This window comes from Columba livia, chromosome 1 (assembly GCF_036013475.1).
Source record: "Columba livia isolate bColLiv1 breed racing homer chromosome 1, bColLiv1.pat.W.v2, whole genome shotgun sequence".
Classification (NCBI taxonomy): Eukaryota; Metazoa; Chordata; class Aves; order Columbiformes; family Columbidae; genus Columba; species Columba livia.
The window spans coordinates 153,777,091-153,797,537 of NC_088602.1; the positions used below are offsets into that span (position 1 = coordinate 153,777,091).

Genomic DNA, 20,447 nt, shown 5'->3' on the forward strand with positions numbered 1-20,447 from the left:
GCTAAACAGCCCCAGTTCCCTCAGCTGCTCCTCAGACTTGTGCTCCAAGACCCTCATCAGCTTTGTTGCCCTCCTCTACACTCGTCTCCAGCACCTCAATATCTTTCTTGTAGCAAGGGGCCCAAAACTGAACACAGGATTAGAGGCTGACAAGGGAAGTAGTTGAATCACCTTCCCTAGAGGTGTTTAAAAGATGCATAGATGTGGTTTTTGGAGACAGGGGTTAGTGCCAGAGGTAAGTTAGGGTTGGACTTCATGATCTTGAGGGTCTCTTCCAACCAAAGTGATTCTATTAGTCTATGATTCTATGAGGAAAACAGCTTTTTACTGTACAGACTTGGCTTGAAAAGGGCTCCTGGTAAGGAGACATGGGTATGGTGAGGGTTTAAGTCATCGCACCAAGTGGATGGGGCTTCTTGTAGGGACAGTTTGGGGCTCACAAAAGCAGCAAAAGAGTGGGATGTAGCCTTTGCTTCTTCCCTGCTGGTGCTAGTTTGGGAGGTCTGAGCCTGGTTTCTTTTCAGACTCGGCCAAAGTATAAGCACCTAATCATTACCAGGCAGGCACAGTCCTCTGCAGAACTGATTTGCATGCTAATACAGAAAGTATTAAAGAAGAGGTAGAGAGAAAGAAGGTAAGGCAACATAAAATGAAGTAAGAAGTAAAGTATCTATAACTACTTCAGTCTAGAGAAACACCAACAAAGATAGTGGAGGATTGAACTTCTAAGTCTTAACCAGAAACATTCAGGGAGTTAAATGTATCTAACCTGGCCAAGTAATGCTAAACAGGGGATATGGCAGGCACAAGGACTTGGAGAGTCACAAGAGGAGAAGGACTACCAGAGGCAGCAGTACTGCTACTTTGTCTCTCTTCTTGGGTTACTTCTGCATCTTTAAGATTTATGTTAAGAGTTTAGCTAAGACAGTGCTAGGATTCTAGTTCCCATTGTAACTGGGACAGTTCCCAGTCTGATGTGGTGCTAGGGAGGGCTTGCTTCATGCTTAGTGCATCATGTTCAGAAGGAAGTTGTTTCACATCATTACAGTAGAAACAGATTAGGAGGTATGCCTGCCCTAGCAGCTTTTTGACAATGTACTTTTCCTTCTTTTGAGAAAGGAAACCTTTCTGGAAGTGTATAGACAATACTGTATTTCAAGAGAGGCATTAATCTTAAAAACATTTTTATATCAGTTAAAGTCCAGAATAAATAAAGTCAAACATGCATCATATGTTCTCCTCCACTGTACTGCTTAACAACTCCATCAGCTTTCTTTGCCTCCCTGCATCCCCCCTCACCCCCAACAGGGGCAACATTGCCCTTGTCAGAGCTGAAGTTAACATTTTTTAGCAGAACTGGACATTTTTTGGCCTTTAGAGTCACATTTTTGATTTGAAGGTCACACTTAGCAAATGGTCTTTCTTCTCCTTTAGTGCTTGTAGTGGACATCAGTAGAAATCAAGATGTATCCCTGTGGGGAGGAGAACAGTCAGTGAAATGCTATGAATTACAAAATGAAGTTTTTTGTTGTTTTTTGTTTGAAGTTTGGTTTGGTTTTAATTTTAACTTAATCCTGGTGTTAAAGGTCAGAAAATACTCTGAAAACAGCTGAGCCTTGGAAGTAACAAATATTATTAAACTCTGGTCCTTTGAACTTTGCAAAAGAGCCCCATCTTTCCCTGGATGCTATCCCTTTCCACCACACTAGCAACAGAAAGGATCCTTAGGAAAACAACCTAAGGATCATACAGCCCACACAGGAAAGTTCATCTGAGCCTTGAGGCAACTAGGCAGTCATCACAAAGTGGGATTATTTTATACCTAATTTGAGCTATGTAGGAGTTAGCCATCTAATCTAAACTTATCCTTAAGGCTTCCCCCAGTGTCAGTGCATGCAGACCAAGGAACCTGCAGAGAACAGCCCATCACGTTCTAACATTATTATCTATGGAAAGTGAGAAGAACTGTCTTTCTTCCTATTGACCATCACCAATAGCCTGGGACTGGAAGTGGAGACTACAGAATAAGCTTTCAAATAGGAATAGGAAAAATAGGAAAAAAAGGAATAACCTTTTCATGAGAGTGTCAAAATCTCACCTGTACAATTGTAATGTGAGGTCTCGTCAAGGTAACATTGGCCAGATTGGGAAGAGGAAATCCTTTTGACAGTTTAGCTTAAAGAAAAGAGAAACACAGTGATTTAGGTACGCATTGGAAAAATAAGAAATACCTGCCCTTCAAAAACCCTGTTTGTCTAGAGATTTCTAGGCCATTTTCAAAAATTAACCTCTTAGTCTTCACAAGCAACACTGGGAGGTAGATATGATGCTCATTTACCAGCTGGGAAAAGAATTACAGATGTTTTTCTCTTGGCGGAATGTTGCAGCCAAGCCAAAGCATTTCATGTTCACACATCACACAGTGATATGTGCCTAGTGACCTGGAGGATTGTTAGCACAGCTCTAGCATCATTAGAACCTGTTCCCATTTGTCTCCATTAGTTAAGGAAGGTGAAGTTCATCCCCATACAGAGGGCTGCCACAAAGCTCTATCTCCCTCTGTGGCCTTAAGTAAGATTTATGAGAGGCAAAAGACCTGTGCTGGTTTAACAAAGAGGAATATGTTTCACATGCAGTGGCCTCAAGCAGGTGTGCAGGCAAGAGAGACATGCTTCTCACTGATGCATCACAGCCACCTTGAGTGAGGTGAAGGCAGGTGAATTATGCATTTCCAAGTGCTTTTTTGCAGGACAGTGCCTGTGAGAGGACATACTTACACCCCTCCAAATCAATCTCCCCCTTCAACTGCTTATTGGCGAACAGTCATTTTCCACTCAAGTTAATGAAAACTGGAAACTTAAGCAGAAAGTCAGTAGAAGTTCCTAGAATCACCCACCCTGCTGGAAGCTTTTAGCTTAGAAATGCAGCCTTACCATTAGCTGATGGAATTACTTCAGTCTGTAAAATGTAAGACAGGATGTTCTCCAGAAGTGAGATCTGCCACAGAAAAGAAAATTGCGTTTGCCGTCACTTTCTGGTAGCAGAACTATCATGCCATGATCCTGGATGGGGTTAGTAGGCTCATGTTCACTTTACAGCTCTCATTTGGCCCAAAAAAGTCAAACTCAAATGAACTTTGGAAGTCTTTGGAATGATGCAAGGGAAGTGAGATGCAAAATGCAAATGGCTTTCATCACACTTGGACAACATTTTCATTTAAAACAATCTGTTCCCTTTATTTGTGAGATAATTTATCACCAATAGCAAAGCAGGACCAGAACAGTTTTAATCCTTTCTCCTCTGGTACTCAGAACTGACTGATTATACTCAGAATTAAATGACTCTCTGTGGAGGCAGAGTTTTCCCCTGTAAGCCGACAACTACACTATTTCAGACATCTGAGACCAGTATTTTTGCTCCCACACCCTGCTGTAATTCTGAGCATCTGTGATGAGCTCCACTGCACCGCATGGAGTTCCTCTGCCTCGGTCGTGCATGTGATCGCCTGGGCAGCACAGCACTCCGGCTGCTGCTACAGTTCAGTTCAGTTCAGTGCTGTACATTCCACCTTTACGCTTTGAGAGATCTCTCTGCTTACTGCTGAAATATGATACAGCAGTCAGGGGAACTACAGAACATCCCATCTTCTGAATGCTAACCTGCCCCAAAGAATATACTTTTAAGTCCACAGAAGAGAGGTGGCTGCCAGAAGACAGGAAAAGAGCCACCCAGGAATGAAGCCAAATGATTCAGAAATACAAACAGAATATAGCTGCTTACTCTTTAGCCTTGATATCACTGATATTCCTGATTTGCATTTCCTATGTGCTTAAACAATCTGCTTACCTCGAAAAAGCCAACATTGGAGTGGGCTAGGGAGAATTGGAGCCTGAGGGAAAGAAGCAAAACAATGAGTCACTAGAAAGAATAAATCAGCACATTATTCTAGTCATGTGCAATCACTTCTGTAGAGCTCCAGGCCTTAAACATCTGTAAAGAGATTTTGGAAGCAATATATTTTACACAATGCATATTGCCTCATACAGAAAGAGGTGATTTTCTTAGGGCATTGCTGAGCATGCCTGCAAAAGAGTATGGTAGAAGGGCTGTAGTCAGCAACGTGAGTGCCCCTCTCCCTCTGTGCTGTATTTTGGAAATCCTACCAACAATTGACTTTACGAGGGCTAGCATCAAGGTCTGCAGGCTCTCAGCTATTTTGCAAGGATTTTGGTACATCCACCTTATGCTTTGATGTGAGCCTTACCAGGGTGGGAAGAAAAATTCTGTTCATCATATGGTACTGCTGCTAATGGCTGTGTTGCTAATGCTTCTGTTTACAAATTCAAATACTTCTCAGTATATATCCAAGTATCCAAACTTGTATTTAAAACATGATTTCTGAGTTACCACAGAACCAGCACCCCAGCTCTCAGCACACTCTAGACTATTTTTCCTCACTGAATGTTGCTGCAAAAAAAATGCTAACAGCACTATCCTGCTTAAATTCCTAGCATCTCTGTGCCCTGACCATCTCCGCATATTCTTAACCCTGTAACTGTCTTCAAGAGACTTTTGTGAAATTAGGGTCCCAAATCCCAGCTGCGAGGTCCTGGTATACAGAGCTTCTCTCTATAAAATGTGACATGCTAGATATCTAAATGCCCAAGTATTTGGTCTCCAGCTTTCTGACCCTTGGAAGTTGCAGTGCCTCAGCTGGAGAATCTGCTGTAAAAACATCAGCACAGAGGAACTGCAGACATCCAGATTCTTTACCATGTCCTGGCCCTCTCTGCATGTCTTTAGTTGCACAGGTGGGTTAGAAAGCAGTTGCGCCTTGCCAGCTACAGAGGGATGAGGGTAACTCTCAGATGATTCATGGTCATCATAGATGCCCTGCACACTTCATCTAGCTAGCCCAGAGGGGAGAGTAGATGTGAGGAGCAGAGAATCCCCATGAAACCACTGCCCTGTAGCAATCTTCAGCTGGTGGGCAGTCCCTTGTGGACTGAGGCAGTTGTCACAGAGAGGCTTCCTGACTTCTCTAAACTCTACAGCCACATAGAGAATTTGAGAATCTAATCTCTCACCAGGGAAACACAATCATTCAATTATGGTTATCTGATCATGAACCTAAACTGCTAATGTTGGGATTGCTAACACTTCCAAATGGCTGAAAATGCTTTCCATCCCAGGTTGAATTACCTGTTCAAACATAGCGATCCCATCAATTTCTGGTCAAATATATTCAGAGCGATACTGGTGTTGGCTGTCTGCAGAATAAAGGAACCAGGGGTTACCAGACACACAAAAACCAGGACCCTTGCTGTGAATCAGTCACAAATACAGAAATATCTTCCCAGTTACGTACAGAAAATGCTTAATGCAGATGCAACTTTCTCCCTGGCCTATGCAAGGCTTCGCACAGTAAATGTCCACTTATCTGAATGGCACTGACAAGAGCTGAAATGTGGGTAATGAGGTTTCACTAATCAAAAACATTTTCAGTTAAATGAACAAGTTGCCAAGAAGCATGACTCGTGCCTGCAGAACTGTCATTCCAGAGAACAAAACTTTGGTTAATCAGAGTCACTACATGTTTGGATTTTTGTCCATGTAAAGGAAAATATTCTTCACCATGGAGAAGTCCTATAGGTTAACTGATGCCCCATAGATACCACCTGTGACTAAGGGGAATTTGCTGGTTTAAGTACTTAAAATCTAGCACTTTGTTTCTTGTACAGAGTTTTAACAGAAAGAAAGAACAAACATACTTAACCCTGAGTGAAATATCACCTTGTTCGTTGTACTTACTATGTTCATTGTGAACAATGACTGGGTGGTTGAGTCTGGCAGAACAGCAAACACCTCCATGGAGCCCTGAATCTCTACCGTGAAGGAATCCTCCTCTAAGCTGATGATAGGTACTTCAGTAGCCATTAGCTTCAACATCACTGGGTAGGGTATAACTGAATATTTGGCTACCTGCAAGTTCCAAGACAAAAAAGAAACAGAGAAATGCTTGTCTTGTAGAACAGATTAGAATACTGCATTTTCTTGTTCTCAAAGCAATAATTTTGAAGTAGTTCCTTAAGATGACCTGAAAGATATCTGCTAATATATTATTATTTCAAGCAAGCAGGAAGTAGAAGTTTTCTGTAGTGATAAATCAACATTCTTGGCCACAACAGGAATGCAGTGGAAAGTTCCTTCTGCTCAAGGAATATGATTCCTTCCATATCACTTCGAAAGAAATTAAATACACATTTGTGAGCACAGGAGAGGAATGCAACATGAATGTGATGTTTAAGTCACACAATAAAGATCTCAGGAATCATTCACTTAGAGATCTGTCCATGTCATGAGACAGGTTCCTGCTCTGAACTGTCCTTGGAGGCGCCTTCATTGCTTAAAGAGAAGTGCGTAAGCATACCAATATCATAACTTAGAACAGAAGGGGTGGAATATTAACATCAATGCTCACAACATTTTACGGAGAAGACCATATGATGACTCTCCCCTATGAGCATTTTTAGATTTCTGATGAAGGAATTTAATATCATCTGGGAAACAAGCAAGGATATGAAGTTTTTCAAATCATGAGTCCAGTTTCATCCAACCTCGGCATTCATGCTCTAAGGTCTCTTACGCTCATTTTTGGTTTCTCATTCTGTCTGAGAAGACTGGTGGAAGCCACACATGCTCATATTCTCTGACCTGTTATATTAATGCCCTTCACCTAAAACAAATGGAAATCCTGTGCATCTGCATTGTCTGTTCCACAGGTGTAATGTTTCCTGCCCATCTGTTAGCTCAGTTTCCTGCAAGTGGCTACTACAGTCCTTTCCCAGGTCTTCACTGGATTCCTTTCTGCTAGTCAGTCATGGGCTAGCAGTGAAGCAAAGATAATTACACAGGTTTGGGTGGGAGAAAGGTGCTTTTTCTGACCTGACGCCCTCTCAGAAGCCTCTCAAAGGACTCATGACTGGAAGCTTTTTTCTGCCTAGATTGGTTAGGTGAGAACAGCTGTGTCTTTGGCACAGTGCCCAGAGTAAAGATTGATGTGCAGGATTATGGACCAATTTTGGTAACAGTGCAAGTCATTCAACTTGTTGTGGAGGTGGGAGGTGACAAAGCCCACTTGCTCTGAGTTACGAGGTATACATGTGCCCACTTCTCCAGCACAGGAGACCTGCTGGTCTTACAAACCTTTGAGATACACCAGTAGTGACATGTCTGACACTCACAGCAACTGGTTTCTAAGAGTTTGTGGGATTAATGATACTCACCTCAGGGATGATACTGCCAAATATCTCTGTGCTTATATTAAAATAGCTGCAAGTCTGGAGAAAAAAAATGTATGAGAAAACAAATGAGTTTACCAGATGTGACCTTTATGGTCAATTTTTCTCTAAATACATTATTACTGCAATTTCAATAAATCTTTGATCTTGTACATTTTGGTTTTAGAAATATTAAGGGACTCAGTATACTTAATACATGTCAAAATACTTCCTGGGAAAGCAAATGCTTAATATCATTATAGTTTGGGCAGCAATCTATAGGTTTTGGGACTTACTGGACCTCCTGGAGACAGGCCAGCGAAGTCAGCTAGCCTCCAAGCCACAGCTACTGTGCTCTGACATATGCTTTGCTTCCATGGCCCCTGTGGTACTTTCAGTTCATAAAGATGGCTCAGAAAACAGCCACTGATCCAGCTAAATTCCCAAGAGTAAATCTTTTGTCCATCTCAGAAAAGTCAATACCTCAGGTCTACAAAAACCTTATTTTTTGTAGCAAAGTTGCCAGTATTTAGTACCTCACTCAGTGGAACTTGGCACTCCTGGCTGTGGACTGAGGTATCTAGAGTGTAATAAAAGAGCATAATAGTTTGCTGGTGTTTATTATGTACTCTCTCAGGACTTTGTAGACCAATTAGAAGCTTTGTAAGGCCAGGTACTGGCAATTGGCAGGCCAAAGCCCCATCTTGGATGACCTGAGCTGCTGTGACCCGATTGCTCTGTGTTCTACTCACCTCCTCTGTAATGGTGAGGTTGAAGGCCCCTGCAGTGTAGTAGGCAAATGAGGAGGTCTGAAAGAAATACTCTGAGAAGGCAAGGTAGAGCATGGAGTCACTTGGGTCTGGGATAGCAAAGGGAGATGCCACATAGGGAGGACCAGTATAGTTTCCAGCTGGGTAGACTGTCCCCTGAAAAGTATTGGCAAAGATTAAAAATAATTTCAGAGCCACAACGCGACTTGGTGGATCTGCCAGCACAGAGAATTGATCCTATTTTTATTTCCTTTGCTCAAGCTATTGATTTATAAATAAGTACACAGGCTTTGTAGTACACTCTGAAGCCTTGGTGCTTTCAAGCAGGTGGTAGAGACAAGTTCCAGAGACTGGACACCTTCATCTATCTTGAGGTGCTCATCAGCTATGGAAAACAGTCTACCATCTCTGAAAATAAAGCCTGTCAATGAAGTGTCTGCATATTGAATGAAGAGCATGACTAAGGCTCCTCCTTACTGAAAAGCATTACTTTCTCCTTTCCTTATTTCTAGGAATTTAAATCTGAGTACCGTGGCCTAGGGCTTTCCAATGGTCTCATTTACAAGATGGATCCCTAAAACCAGAGGCTTTTCTAGATCAAAATCAACACCTCATTCTACCCAGAAGTAGGTTGGTAATTTCTACAGACAAAGAATGCCTATGAGAGAAAGGAAAGTCATGTCAGACAATTCTAAATACATTTACATTGTCTTCTGCATTACCCATAATATTAGCCAAGGCCTGCAGATCTAATATTTCCAAATGTATCCAGATAAAGCAAAAAAGGTAAAACTCATTTAAATTTAGGAAGGTACTCAGAGGTTAAGATTTTTCATATCCCTTTTACGTGTCTCCCCTTTCTGTTTAATCTCACAGGTATTCTGTTTGTCTATTTTCTCAACTCCTCCCCATCTATGTCTAAATTTTGTGTTGCCTTTTGAGGACTATCAAAATGCTTACAAAGTACTGAGTCACTTTGCTGATGACCTCCCCATTCAATCCTCACTTGCTGTATTGACCAGTCACTTGCTTTGTATCTTTCCCCCACATTGCATCTTATGTGGGAGAGTAGCTCTTGTAAATGGTCATGGCATTACCTCTTCAGTCTGCCTCAAGTCCCTGCTTAAAATCTAGTTGCTAGAATAACCAGAAGAGCTTGACAGCAGCTGCAAAGCTGGTGTACTGAGACCATTGTCTACCATACCAACTGATACTGGCTTACTGTTCATTTGCATTCCCACCTCTCATTTCCCTGTTGTCTCTTGTTAATAAGTATAAGATCTTTATGACAAGACTGTCTTTTCATTCTCCCTCTGTAGAGCACCTAGCACAAGGCATCTTGAAATTAGTTAAGCATCTTAGATACTATGGTCACAATAACTACCCTCAAACAAAGCGCCATACACACAATGATAATGAAGTCATTATAGAATTAGGACCTAGTCTGATTTTAGTTTCAGTACAGAAGGAGGTTTTTCCCTTTATTTGAAAGAAACTTCCAGGCCTTCAAACTCAGCAGCACTCCTTGGGCTCCCATGCTTTTTCAAGGGTGTTCTCCTGAGCCTTAACTATTTCTGCCATGGTCTTGCTCTTTCCTTTCCTCTCTCAGCTGACAGCAGACACAGAGTTAGTGCAATGTCTAGACATCTTCCCCTGACTGAACAAAGAAGCCCCAGATATTAATCAACAGTGAGAGAAGGATGAACATTGAATACCTTTATTTCCCTCATTTCCCTTTCTCTTTTTTCTTCTAAGTTGCTTAGTCAACTTTTATTGCTATTTGCTATAACCAACTCAACAGCAATTAAAAAAAAAGAATGTGGTGTTTAAATAATTCATTTTACAGGAGGATTGTTAAAAATGATTACAATAACAAATACAATAGTGCTTTGAAATGCCTGTCTTCTCAGATACTGAGTCTTAGTGTTCTGAACAACAGTCTTAGAAAGTGGATCATACAACAAAGCCACAGCAATCTTGGCAAATAGTGCTACAGGCAATTACCTTTAAGTCCAGGTCAATGAATGGTTGGAATATTGCTGGCAAGCTGTTTAAGGAGTAGTCTACTTCAGCCAAATCATCAATCGGCATTAGGACTGTAAGGATGATAGACAAGACAAAATACTCAATCTTACAAAAAGCACAGAAAGAATTTAATGTATACTTACAACTAAGTCTGTTCCTGAAGGAGAATGACAAGTTGTTCCAAAGAGTAGAGAAAAACACAACCAGGAATCTCCTAACATGCATTCTGACCTAAGGCTTGATGTTTCTACTGGCATCTTCTTTAAAGCACCTTCTGTAGTTTCTGGAAAAGTAAATTTGATTTAACAAAAAAAACCAAGAAATGGCCATACCAGTGCTTCAGGGCATAAGGAAATGCCTTGTCAAGCAGTTCTGAGAGCATCCAGAATGCCTCTAACTTGCAAATATTTTCCCAGAAAGGTTTGTGCCTGATCCACTTATATACTTGTGTTTTGCACACAGTATCTACCCAACACTTTGGGTGTCTTAAATGCCTGCAAATCTAACCCAAAATGGTTAAAGTGAACAGATTTTTACAAAGGAGCTTTTTCTTTTTGCCTTTGCAAGTCTGATAAATAAGCAAGTGAAACTTGAAGTTCCAGGCAGGCTAGGTGAGCAAGCTTCAGCTTATAAAGTGCTATATGTGCAGGAGGACACAGAGCATGGGAGGGAAGGGAAAACTGCCTTAGCATCAGTGCTGTGTGGCCTCTAAGCAGCATTTCTGATAACCGAGGTACACACTGCCACAGTTTCAAGTTGAGAATCATTCCCAAGTCCTTGACTTTTCAGAAATATCATTTTCTTGTCAAAGTACAACTCTCTTTATTTAACCGTGGTCCTGTAAGCAAGGGAGCAGGCAGATCAGGGGGTCTGACACCACTCCTGGAGGCTTTGCTGACCAGCTGCTGTAAAGAAAACTGCAGAATTTCACTGAACCAGAAAGAGAAAGCAGAAGGAAAAGATCTCACTCATGACTCACCATTCAGTGATCGGAGGTCTTCATCTATCAACTGGATCCCAGATCTGATGTTAGGACATGACTGTATAAAAGTACGCTCAAATTATTGCCTGATTAACATGGTGGATCTGCCAGCACATCTCAGCTGTGTGCTAGCAAATCTGTCTGCTTATGTGACACACATGGCAGCATTTGTTTGTCAAAACACCAAAACTACTTTTTCTTCAGCTAACTCATTCCTCAAGGTTCCCACCTGGTGCAATGTGAGCAAATCCCAAGTCAGACCTGTCTTTAGGCAACAAAGTGGGAAGTTGCTACAGGCAGCCTGATGGTGGTGACAAAACCCCAGCCTTAGGAGTGCAAAAGGGAGATTGAGATCTCACATCAGTCCCACAGGTGACATCCCTGTCCAGGGGCAGAATCACAGCCATAGCAAGCTCTGCCTCCTCTCAGAGGTCCTGGGAAGGTTGTCATCAGAACTACTCACCTCCTGGATATGATGAAGTTTAAATGTGTCATAATATCAGGTGATGTACTGCAACATCTCTGTGCATCACCCAATATAGGTTTTGTCTGCTGAGTATAAAAATTACACAAAACCCAGGATGTGGATACACAAACAGAGACTTATTCTGCATTGGAAAATAACTACATTTTCCAGCCCTACTGCTGCCTTGGTTGAACTTAGCTGTGGACTAGTCAGTAGCTTGGCCATCTACTTCATCTGGAAGCATTTCTGGCTGGCAAAACAGTGAGTGTGCTGATCAGACCAGAATAGGACTATATCATTTTTCTATTTCTTTGCCAAGTTCACAGCACTGACTTGTGAAAGTTAAAAACCTCCCCTACACAATCTGAAAGGCTTACGTTAGTGACCAGTCTCCTGTGAATGGGTTTCTTCAGATACTTGATAAAGAAGTTATGCAGGAAGCTAGAGGAAAGGAAGAAGGCAATTAATGGGTCAAGTACTACAGTCATTAACAGGAAATCAGATATCTCTGCAGAACATGAATGTAATGGCCTCTGAGTGTGATACTCTAGTACACAAGGGAGCTCTCTTAAGTGTTACAACTATCAGAGAACCACCATTTAAAAGCTGATAATTTCACCACTAGGCATTTCTGCAATTAGCCTGAGTAGTTTCACCTTTATGAATAAAAAATTCTTCATATTACTGCCATCATGTATGTACAAACACAGAATAACTAAGTAGTGTCTGCAGTAGGAACTCCCAACGCAAGTAGAAACAAGGAAACAACAAAAAACCCAAACCTAAAACCGGGTGATAAGCATTGTGTGTAGACAGTGAGAGATGTACAATAAAAAAATGAAATAATGTTGCAGAGGGTTGTAACCAGAGGCAGAACAGACAGAAGTCTGGTTCTGTGCAGTTTTGATAGCACATGACCAGAAGTACTTAAAGCATAGTACAAGTGTGTTAACTTCTACCTGGAGCTGAAGAGTAGAACAGCATTTGGAAAGAGGTGGTTACTGAAGAAGTACAAGGGATTGCTTGATGTGACAAGAACTGTTGTTCTTATCCTTTACTCCAGGGACAGCATGCACAAATACAAGGACAACGGTAAAATTTGGCCATTCTAACACTGGATTAGGGCTCGGATTTTCACTTGTGGTGCCTACAGATGCCAAAACAGGTGCCCTATTTTGTGAAACTCTCTTTGTGGCATTCATTTGCAGTGATTTTGTCCCAGAGTATATATGGATTTCTTCCACTTACCCACTTTTTCCATTCAACTTGATGTCTATGTCGCCAGAAGTTGTCCGGCAGCTGGTAAGTGATATTGATGTATGACCCATATTATCCAGGGGTGTTGAAAAGATTGCAGTAACAAACACCTTTGAAATGTGCACTGTGCCTCTCCCGCTGTCTTTACTGCATAAAGTAAAAATAAATAACTGAAAAACTATTTAACTTTCAAGACTCAATTTTTAAATTGACACTCTTCTGTTCACTAAAGATGAAACTGTTTACCTGAATACTTTTTATTACATTGCTTATAATGAAAATAGATTCTAATATGTCTGCAAATACTCAACTATTCCACACAAATTTCCAGATAGGAGTTTTGGAAAATGATGGATTTGGGAAAGTAGATGATTTGATATTGTATTTTATTCCAGTTACCAGACCTGTGTCCACAGCAGAGGGAACTGGGATATGCCCACTATAAAATAAGGCAAGAGAGTTGTACTGGGATCTAATCTTCTGGTGTCTGGGGAGGGTCTGTACAAACCCACGTCAGGGCCTGGAGTGCCTCAATGGCCTCTGCACCCTCTTCCTCACCCCTCCCAGGGGTTTGGCAGCCCATGCTCAAGCCCAGCTATAACATGATGAAGCACTGCTGTTTTGGATCAAGTTGTTCACAGCTTGGTTGTGAGAAAGAGCTGTGAAAAGCCTCATCAGAGGTCTCTGCCCTTGGTTTATGAGCTGTATTGGAGCTCAGGTCTTTGCTTAAGCTATGTTGTAGGTACACCTATGTGCAACCTTGTACTTAATTAATCCTCACAGTGCTTTTCTGGTTTGACTTCCTGGCTTCACCTCAGACCTGCCTCTTCACTGTGGACTTGCCTGGCAGCCTGTGCTGGTGGCTGTTCCTGGTCATCACCATCAACCTGCTCTCCTTTCCAGTCCTGGGTACTTGTCAGTGAGGGCCCTGCCTCTCCTGCTGTGCCACCACCCTCAGCAGACAGGTCCCCATCTTTAGCAAGCAGCCAGCCTTGCTGTCCCTGGCAGCAGAAGCCCAGAAATGCAGATCAGAGTAATGATCTCTGCTGTAATTGATGATCCCTGCTGTAATTCAGTCAGTTTAGCAATATGAGTAATGTGAGTTGTGGAGAAGAAGGGATTTCCTCTGAAGCAGCCTGGCACTAGGAAGGTGTGTAGACTGCTCTAAGGATATTGCCATTTCCTTCTCCATTTTCCATCAGCTTTTGAACTGTACCTCTTGGAGGAGTAGCACAGGGTTTCTAGCAGTGTAGCTACACTGGGAGGGTTTATTATACTGGACTGTGATCCACCATACCGCAGTTTTTCTACATGTGTCATTAGCTGGCAGGTTGGATAACAACATTCAGCTAGAGCACAAATACTTTACTTTTTGCAAAGTGCTTCTCAGCCATGGGCTCTTTATCGGTGTTGATGGCTAAGGGGGAAGGGGCTGTCTCTCATCAGCAAACCTGCTGAGGACCAGTCTGTACTCCTGGCTTACTGCTACTAGCTGTTAAAGAGCACCTTTGCCATGGAAAGGTCACAGGAAAAAATAAACTTTGCTTTTTTTTTTTATCTTTACATCTCCACCAAGAAAAATCCCAGGACACATGAGGCTGTACGTACAACATCCAGGTCCTTATGTTCCAGTTCATATCAATGGTTAGAGACGCATTTCCAATCACCAGTTTTATCCCAGTCCCAGGGATGAGGGAAATGGAAGCACTGGGGAATTCAACAGCAGTGACGTGTATTCTAGAGGACGAGCGACATAAAGGAGAGAAAATAAAAAGTTGGTATTTCACAAGTCAGGGTGAACACAAAAGATTCAAATTTCAGTAAAACACAAATTGCCTCTGGAGAGAAGACTTACCTTGAGATGTTGTATTTGACATTACCAAGCCCAAACTTCTCATAGCCACTCAAATCAGGGAAATGCTCCTTCTCCATGTTCTGCTTCAGGATTTCCAGCCCAACCTCCTTGGCTACAGGAAAACAGTGATCAGTTCAGTTGCCTTTGATACTGCCTGGGAGTTTACAGTTACATGCTTCTGGCCCAGGAGATGGGATGGACACAGAGTCAGAAAGAAGAGGGTATCTAATTTGAGACCAAGCAGTGCTATTTCAGATCTCACTCCTAGTCACGGAAAGAGTTGAACTTACTGATTCAATATCTGAAATCAAAGAAACCTCAATTTGATGTACCATGCTATCAAGCAGCATATTTGATCTGCTATATTGTGCTCTTAAGCCTTCCTATTCTTTACAACCTGCGACCAGGTCATTGCCTTCCATTGCTATTGCTTCTCATACCACGATTCAATGCAATACCACCACCAGATTGTGAAAACATCACACATACCATACTCCAAGCCCTTCTGGGTGATCCTCACTTTGACTCCAGGATTGGCATTGAGTTGCCCACTGAGCAAACTTAAGAGGAGGAGAGAACAGTAGATCACCATCTTCCTTGTTTTTTTCACAGGACCTGTTAATAAATATTTATAACAATAGAAGAAGTTCATGCTTTGTCATGTGGTGGTTGTAATCCCCTTTCCCTCCTTGAAGTGGGCTGTTCTGACAGCAGCTTTCCCTCCAGAATGGATAAAATGGAAAGCCCAGTAGCCATGGAAGAGAGGACCTGTTCTGCACAGACTGCTGGAGAAATAGAGCTACTTGGGGTAGAGCAGAAAAGTCAGCTTATTCACTGTCACAGGGAGTGGAGAAATCTGTTGGGATACATCCTACTGGACAAATCCCATAGAAAGGGAAGTGGCATTGAATTTTTAGGCCTTCCCCCAGCCCCCGCCACCCAGTTAGTGAGATATGTAGCTTATTTTTCCCAAATATGTGCAGGTCTCAGTGCCTCCTGGTGATTCAACAGCCATCACTGAGTCTTAGCACTTTGGAAGGCCTGATCAGCTCATTTAGTTATAGACATAGATACCTCTACTTTTGGAACCACTTATTAAGATCTTCGCCACAATTTTGAGAAGCCCTTTATGTTCCCTTCCAACACAGAACAAAAGAAAATTTTGTGCCAGCAGACAGTGTTCTCATATCCCCTAGTCTGCATGTTAATAAGTGCATGAAGTATCGTCCAAAAACTCTCCTTGCAAGCTTCATGGTCCAATGGATGTTTATTTTTGCCTTTTTCATTCCCATTAAACTACTGTTTTGCCCATGGAGAACCATAGCCTGGTTCTCCATTCACAGATAGGGACTTCAGTGATCAAAGTATTTTATAAGAACAAATTCATAAAGGTGACATAAATGCTTTTACTAATAATTCACATATTATTGCTAGTCTTTCGTTTCCCTTAACATGTTTAAGGTCACCAGCAATGGGCTGTGCTCCTTTATTATCTCCTCTCAGAAAAATTTAAGGGGATGATCACAGCCTGGGACAGTGACTTAATGCTGAGGACAAAATATATATATATAATTTATCATTCACAGGAGGTTGCCCTTCCCCAATATACTCATGTGAGACTATTTTTATCTAATTATACATTGAAAAGTTGGGTCTCTCATTTGAAACAGTCATCTTTATAGTGAAGAGGAATTTACCCCACCTATCTTAAAACAAATTGCCCTGTGAGGAGTGCTCATCTTCCTCCTGTAACTACAGGATTTAAGGTCTACCTCTGGGGTGGGTCAAGGCAGGTAAATGAATCTGGATCAGTTATACATACAGTATGTGCCAGTCATGACCAATCACTGAATGGTTGTGGGGTGATCCTTCAATTAATGGGAGAGCCCCTGCACTGCCTGGTCATTCTTTGCTTAGAGAACCTGCTCCCAAAGACACAGATTTCTTCTGAAAGTCACCCTCTTCTGTATGATGCCACCAAATAACTTGTCAGTAACCAGAGACAACTTGATTCTGACAGCAAGTTCTGCCAACGCAGCTTTTCTGCAACACTGTGAGACCTGTCACTAACTTTGATGGCAGGAAAAAAAGCACACACGCATTCCCCCTTCCCCAACAATAAAAACCCAAACCAACCAACCAACAACAACAAAAACACAAAAAAACACCCCAACCCCAAAACAAGCAGAAACCCACAATTAAGAAAGGGGGTCGATGGCACTACTGGCCAGCTATGCAATGGATGAACACTTGGCTCTCTCTACCTTCTCATACATGTCACACAACTGTCCTTGGTGGCTCTACAGGATTTACCATAGGGGTAGTGAATGAGTGAAGTAAATCCCCATTCCAGGGGTTTCTGTGACTGAATTTGAATTAAGATGGACCTTTGCTGTCTGGACCACAGGCTGCATACAGTGACAAAGTCAGAAGCTACCAGCAAGATCTCCCAGGGAGAGTGGAAGAAGCCACCTTGATGGAGAATTTTAAAACCAAAATGGACAAAGTCAGAGAACTCTTGTGTTTTTTTGTTCTTTCCCCAGAGCTGGGAAGAGACCTCTGTGGAGTTCTCTGCCATCTGAGGTTGACAGTATGAATGGCAAACAGGTCACATTATTATGGTTTTCCTTATTCCCAGCTACATTATACATAGACTACATTATAGACAGTTGAAAATACATGAGAGGGTATTTTCTGGCATTATGTTTATGTAAAAAATTCTTTAGTTACTACAGAGCTATTGGAGAGCTGGAATGAAACCACCTAGAAACAGATAGTTGCCTCTCTCTTAATACTTGAAAAAAATCTTTTGATGTTGCTGCATCTTTCACTAGTTGTTTCATTATCAGTGGTAATAATATACCTCAAACCTCTAAGATATTTTCAGTCATGATCACAATTTAAGCAAACTGCAAAATTAGGAAATATCATTAACTTAATTTTCGTGTTTAAAGAAAGTTTAAAGAATTTCACTCTTCTGTTTCTGAATCAGCTGGAGTGCCTCAGGAATATAAGTATTTGTCACAAATTCTCAAAATTTCAGGCTAAATCTACAATCTTTGAAAAATATAAGTTCATCCTCCCCATTTTAATTACAGCTACAACACAAGTAAATTAAGCCAAGTTTCAAGTAATCCACGGAACACCTTTGCCTTTTACTAAGGCTAATATTTTCTTTTTAATTTTAAGAGATAGAAATTGAGAGATGAAAGAAACACGCTTCACATGTAGAACAACAACAACAAAAAGTGCTGGAAGGAAACGCGTCCTTGACATAGGCATAGTCCTCATAGCTTAAAAATCTCAAAATTTTGCCAGATTTAGCTACATGTATTTCTTCCCAACAAAGCCACTGCACAACAAAGGGTAATCACAAGGTATTTTTTACTCTACCTCTCCTCCAAAGGCAGAAGATCCTTGCTGTGCCAGACCACAGAGCTGAGAATGCTGCAGGGAAAACCCTTTACAGCCACGGCCCCTTCTTTTAAAGGAAAGAGCTGTGAGCTTGAAGAGACCCAATTGCTGCCACCTGCATCATGCAGGGAGTGGCCTCTTTGGTAATCATGTCCCAAACTATTTTGGGTGTCCCAGGTTAAATCTATCACTCTAATTTGATTTAAGGATGAAGCAGAAGGCAATGTAAACTGTTGAGTGGGGGTGTTAAGGCACGTGGATGCTGAGCTGGGGGTGACAAGGCATGTGGATGCTGAGCTGGGGGTGACATTGGTGCCTTTGTGGCACACTGTTCCAGCACTGGCTTTTCAGGTGGACCTGAGAGGAAACCCCAGCAAACACTCTACTTCAGCAGTTCCACAGTACTGATACTCATAGCCCAGCCTGTATTTTGAAAGAAATAAATGAATGTGCTATTGCTAGGAAGAACAGAAGAAAAACAACTGTCTAGGCCCATCTGTTCTGAAATTGCTCAGGATATAGAAACCATAAGTTATATAGTATTTCTATTACAGTACATATACACAATAGTGTATATATACGGTGCAAATATATAGTATCAAGGCCTTGCAATCAACATTTTGTATTTCTTCTGCTCGCTTATCCAGTTAACCAGTACTATTTGGCTTGTCGAAGAGGTGATTTAATCAATTAGCTTGCATGTAAACCAAACAAATTCCCTCAGGCACAGAGCACTTCACTGGACAATTCGAGTCACTGCCTTGTGCAATCCATGAATAGAAAGGGTAGAGACATTTGTCAGTCAGCCAACAAATACTCATACTTTACACAGGTTTAACATTCACCGTGGGGAATCACATGCATAATAATTTAATTATTTATATCTCTGGCAATTGAGGATGAATAAAAATCACACCCTCAGCTACATAAACCTCTCCTTTAACTTTTTTTTTTTTTTGCACAAATTCTGCAGTTCCTTCAAAGCAAAGAAAGAGCTCCACTGTTTCCATCCCTACAGATCTCCACAATTTACAAACAACTGAATTGCCTGAAAACTATCTCAGCTTATCGTGTCCTTTTAACATTTTATGGTTCTTCTAATGGAGTACCACCCATTTTAAATAAAACTTTCAGCAAAACTTAACAAAGACAGACTAAGGCTTCCAGAATAGTTTATTCATTTCTTTCTACAAATACAGCAGTAAAAGCCAAATATCTGGTGGGAGATGAGCTCAGATAGCACATTCAAATATACTATAAATAGTTTCTACACCCAAACTTTTCACCTTTCAAGGCATTACAAAGAGCCTCTAAAAGGCATCTTCTATTTCAGTTTTCTCTGCTGAGCCACCAAGCATTTGCTTCAATCTACATGCTAGAGGGGATATAGACCATGATCCTTTTTACTCAATATACAAGAAACTCAATGAGCTTATTAGTATGGCAATCAAGAGAGACTTGTTGCTGCATCTCTGCAGATCACTTTGGCTTTGCACGATTCCAGTCGTTGCCTCTGGCTCGGTGCTTTAACAATCCCTTTCCCCACCTCCCCAGTTCCCTGCCTCCCCAATTCTCCCCTTTCTCCATGCACTCTAGTTTGAAGCACACTGAGGGACATACATAATTTCCATTGTTCTGTCAATCAGGACACAACACCAGATCAAAAATGGTATACTGACCAGTAGGTAAGTATAGGGTGATGCAGGGGCACAAGTTCGATGAGGAGCAGTTGATAGAACTGGGGCTGTTTAGCCTGGAGAAAAGGAGACTGAGGGGAGACCTTATCACTGTCTGCAACTACCTGAAAGGAGGTTGTAGCATGGAGGGTGTTGGTCTCTTCTAAGTAGTGAGAGACAGGATGAGAGAAAATGGCCCCAAACTGCATGAGGGAAGGTTCAGATTGGATATTGGGAAAAATTTCTTCATGGAAAGAGCTGTCAGGCATTGGAACAGGCTGCCCAGGGAAGTGGTTGAGTCACTGTCCATGGAGATATCTAAAAGATGTTTAGATGTGGTGCTTAGAGACACGGTTTAGAGATGGACTTGGCAATACTAGGTTACCAGTTGGACTCTATGATCTAAAAGGTGTTTTCAAACCAAAATAATTCTATGATTCTATGAACTGTTGGTGTACACAGCATCCTCTTTAGTCTTAGGAGAAACAATTGCTTTGTTTATGAACAACAGCCAGAGGACTAGAGCTAAAGGTGCCATGTCATGCTAAGCCATGGCTCCGGTTTGAAAAGGCTCACCTAGCAACAGCACTCATTGGTCCATCCTGGAGTATGTGTCCCATTGGAAGGAAGAAGAGATGGGCACCAGGACTTTAGTTCTCTTTTTCCCTGTCTCATGAATTCTCCCCTAAACAGGCAGAAGAACGTGCCTGAAGTGTGATCAA

The 20,447-nt window shown here is 41.7% G+C and overlaps 1 protein-coding gene across 3 annotated transcripts; it reads right to left on the minus strand.

Annotated features, from left to right (window-relative positions):
- Positions 1 to 252: 252 nt before the first annotated feature.
- On the minus strand, positions 253 to 20,437 carry BPIFC (BPI fold containing family C). 3 transcript variants are annotated; one of them, XR_010467735.1, is made up of 17 exons: positions 18,029 to 20,437; positions 15,125 to 15,250; positions 14,636 to 14,747; positions 14,389 to 14,517; positions 12,772 to 12,927; positions 11,901 to 11,964; positions 11,055 to 11,115; positions 10,219 to 10,358; positions 8,033 to 8,206; positions 7,287 to 7,340; positions 5,812 to 5,982; positions 5,203 to 5,270; positions 3,847 to 3,889; positions 2,934 to 2,997; positions 2,778 to 2,856; positions 2,099 to 2,175; positions 253 to 1,472 (listed from the first exon to the last, which is right to left on the minus strand). XR_010467735.1 is itself a non-coding variant. In XM_021294704.2 (16 exons), the coding sequence occupies exons 2-16, from the start codon at positions 15,225 to 15,227 to the stop codon at positions 1,431 to 1,433; spliced, it is 1,458 nt and encodes a 485-aa protein (XP_021150379.2). In that variant the 5' UTR covers positions 15,228 to 15,250; positions 18,029 to 20,437; the 3' UTR covers positions 266 to 1,430. The 3 variants fall into 3 exon arrangements, 2 of the variants coding, with proteins under 2 accessions (XP_021150379.2, XP_013224147.2); XM_021294704.2 differs by lacking the exon at positions 2,778 to 2,856 and having other exon boundaries at positions 266 to 1,472; XM_013368693.3 differs by lacking the exons at positions 2,778 to 2,856; positions 10,219 to 10,358 and adding an exon at positions 10,055 to 10,146 and having other exon boundaries at positions 276 to 1,472.
- Between the last annotated feature and the right edge of the window lie 10 nt (positions 20,438 to 20,447).

What these genes read in the sequence shown, in the direction of transcription:
- BPIFC (XM_021294704.2), bottom strand. Translation starts at nt 15,227, where the DNA reads ATGGTGATCTACTGTTCTCTCCTCCTCTTAAGTTTGCTCAGTGGGCAA. An exon ending in AACATAAGGACCTGGATGTT is followed by an intron (nt 12,928 to 14,388) that starts GTACGTACAGCC and finishes TACTTTATGCAG; the next exon opens with TAAAGACAGCGGGAGAGGCA. An exon ending in AAGTTGAATGGAAAAAGTGG is followed by an intron (nt 11,965 to 12,771) that starts GTAAGTGGAAGA and finishes CCTTTCCTCTAG; the next exon opens with CTTCCTGCATAACTTCTTTA.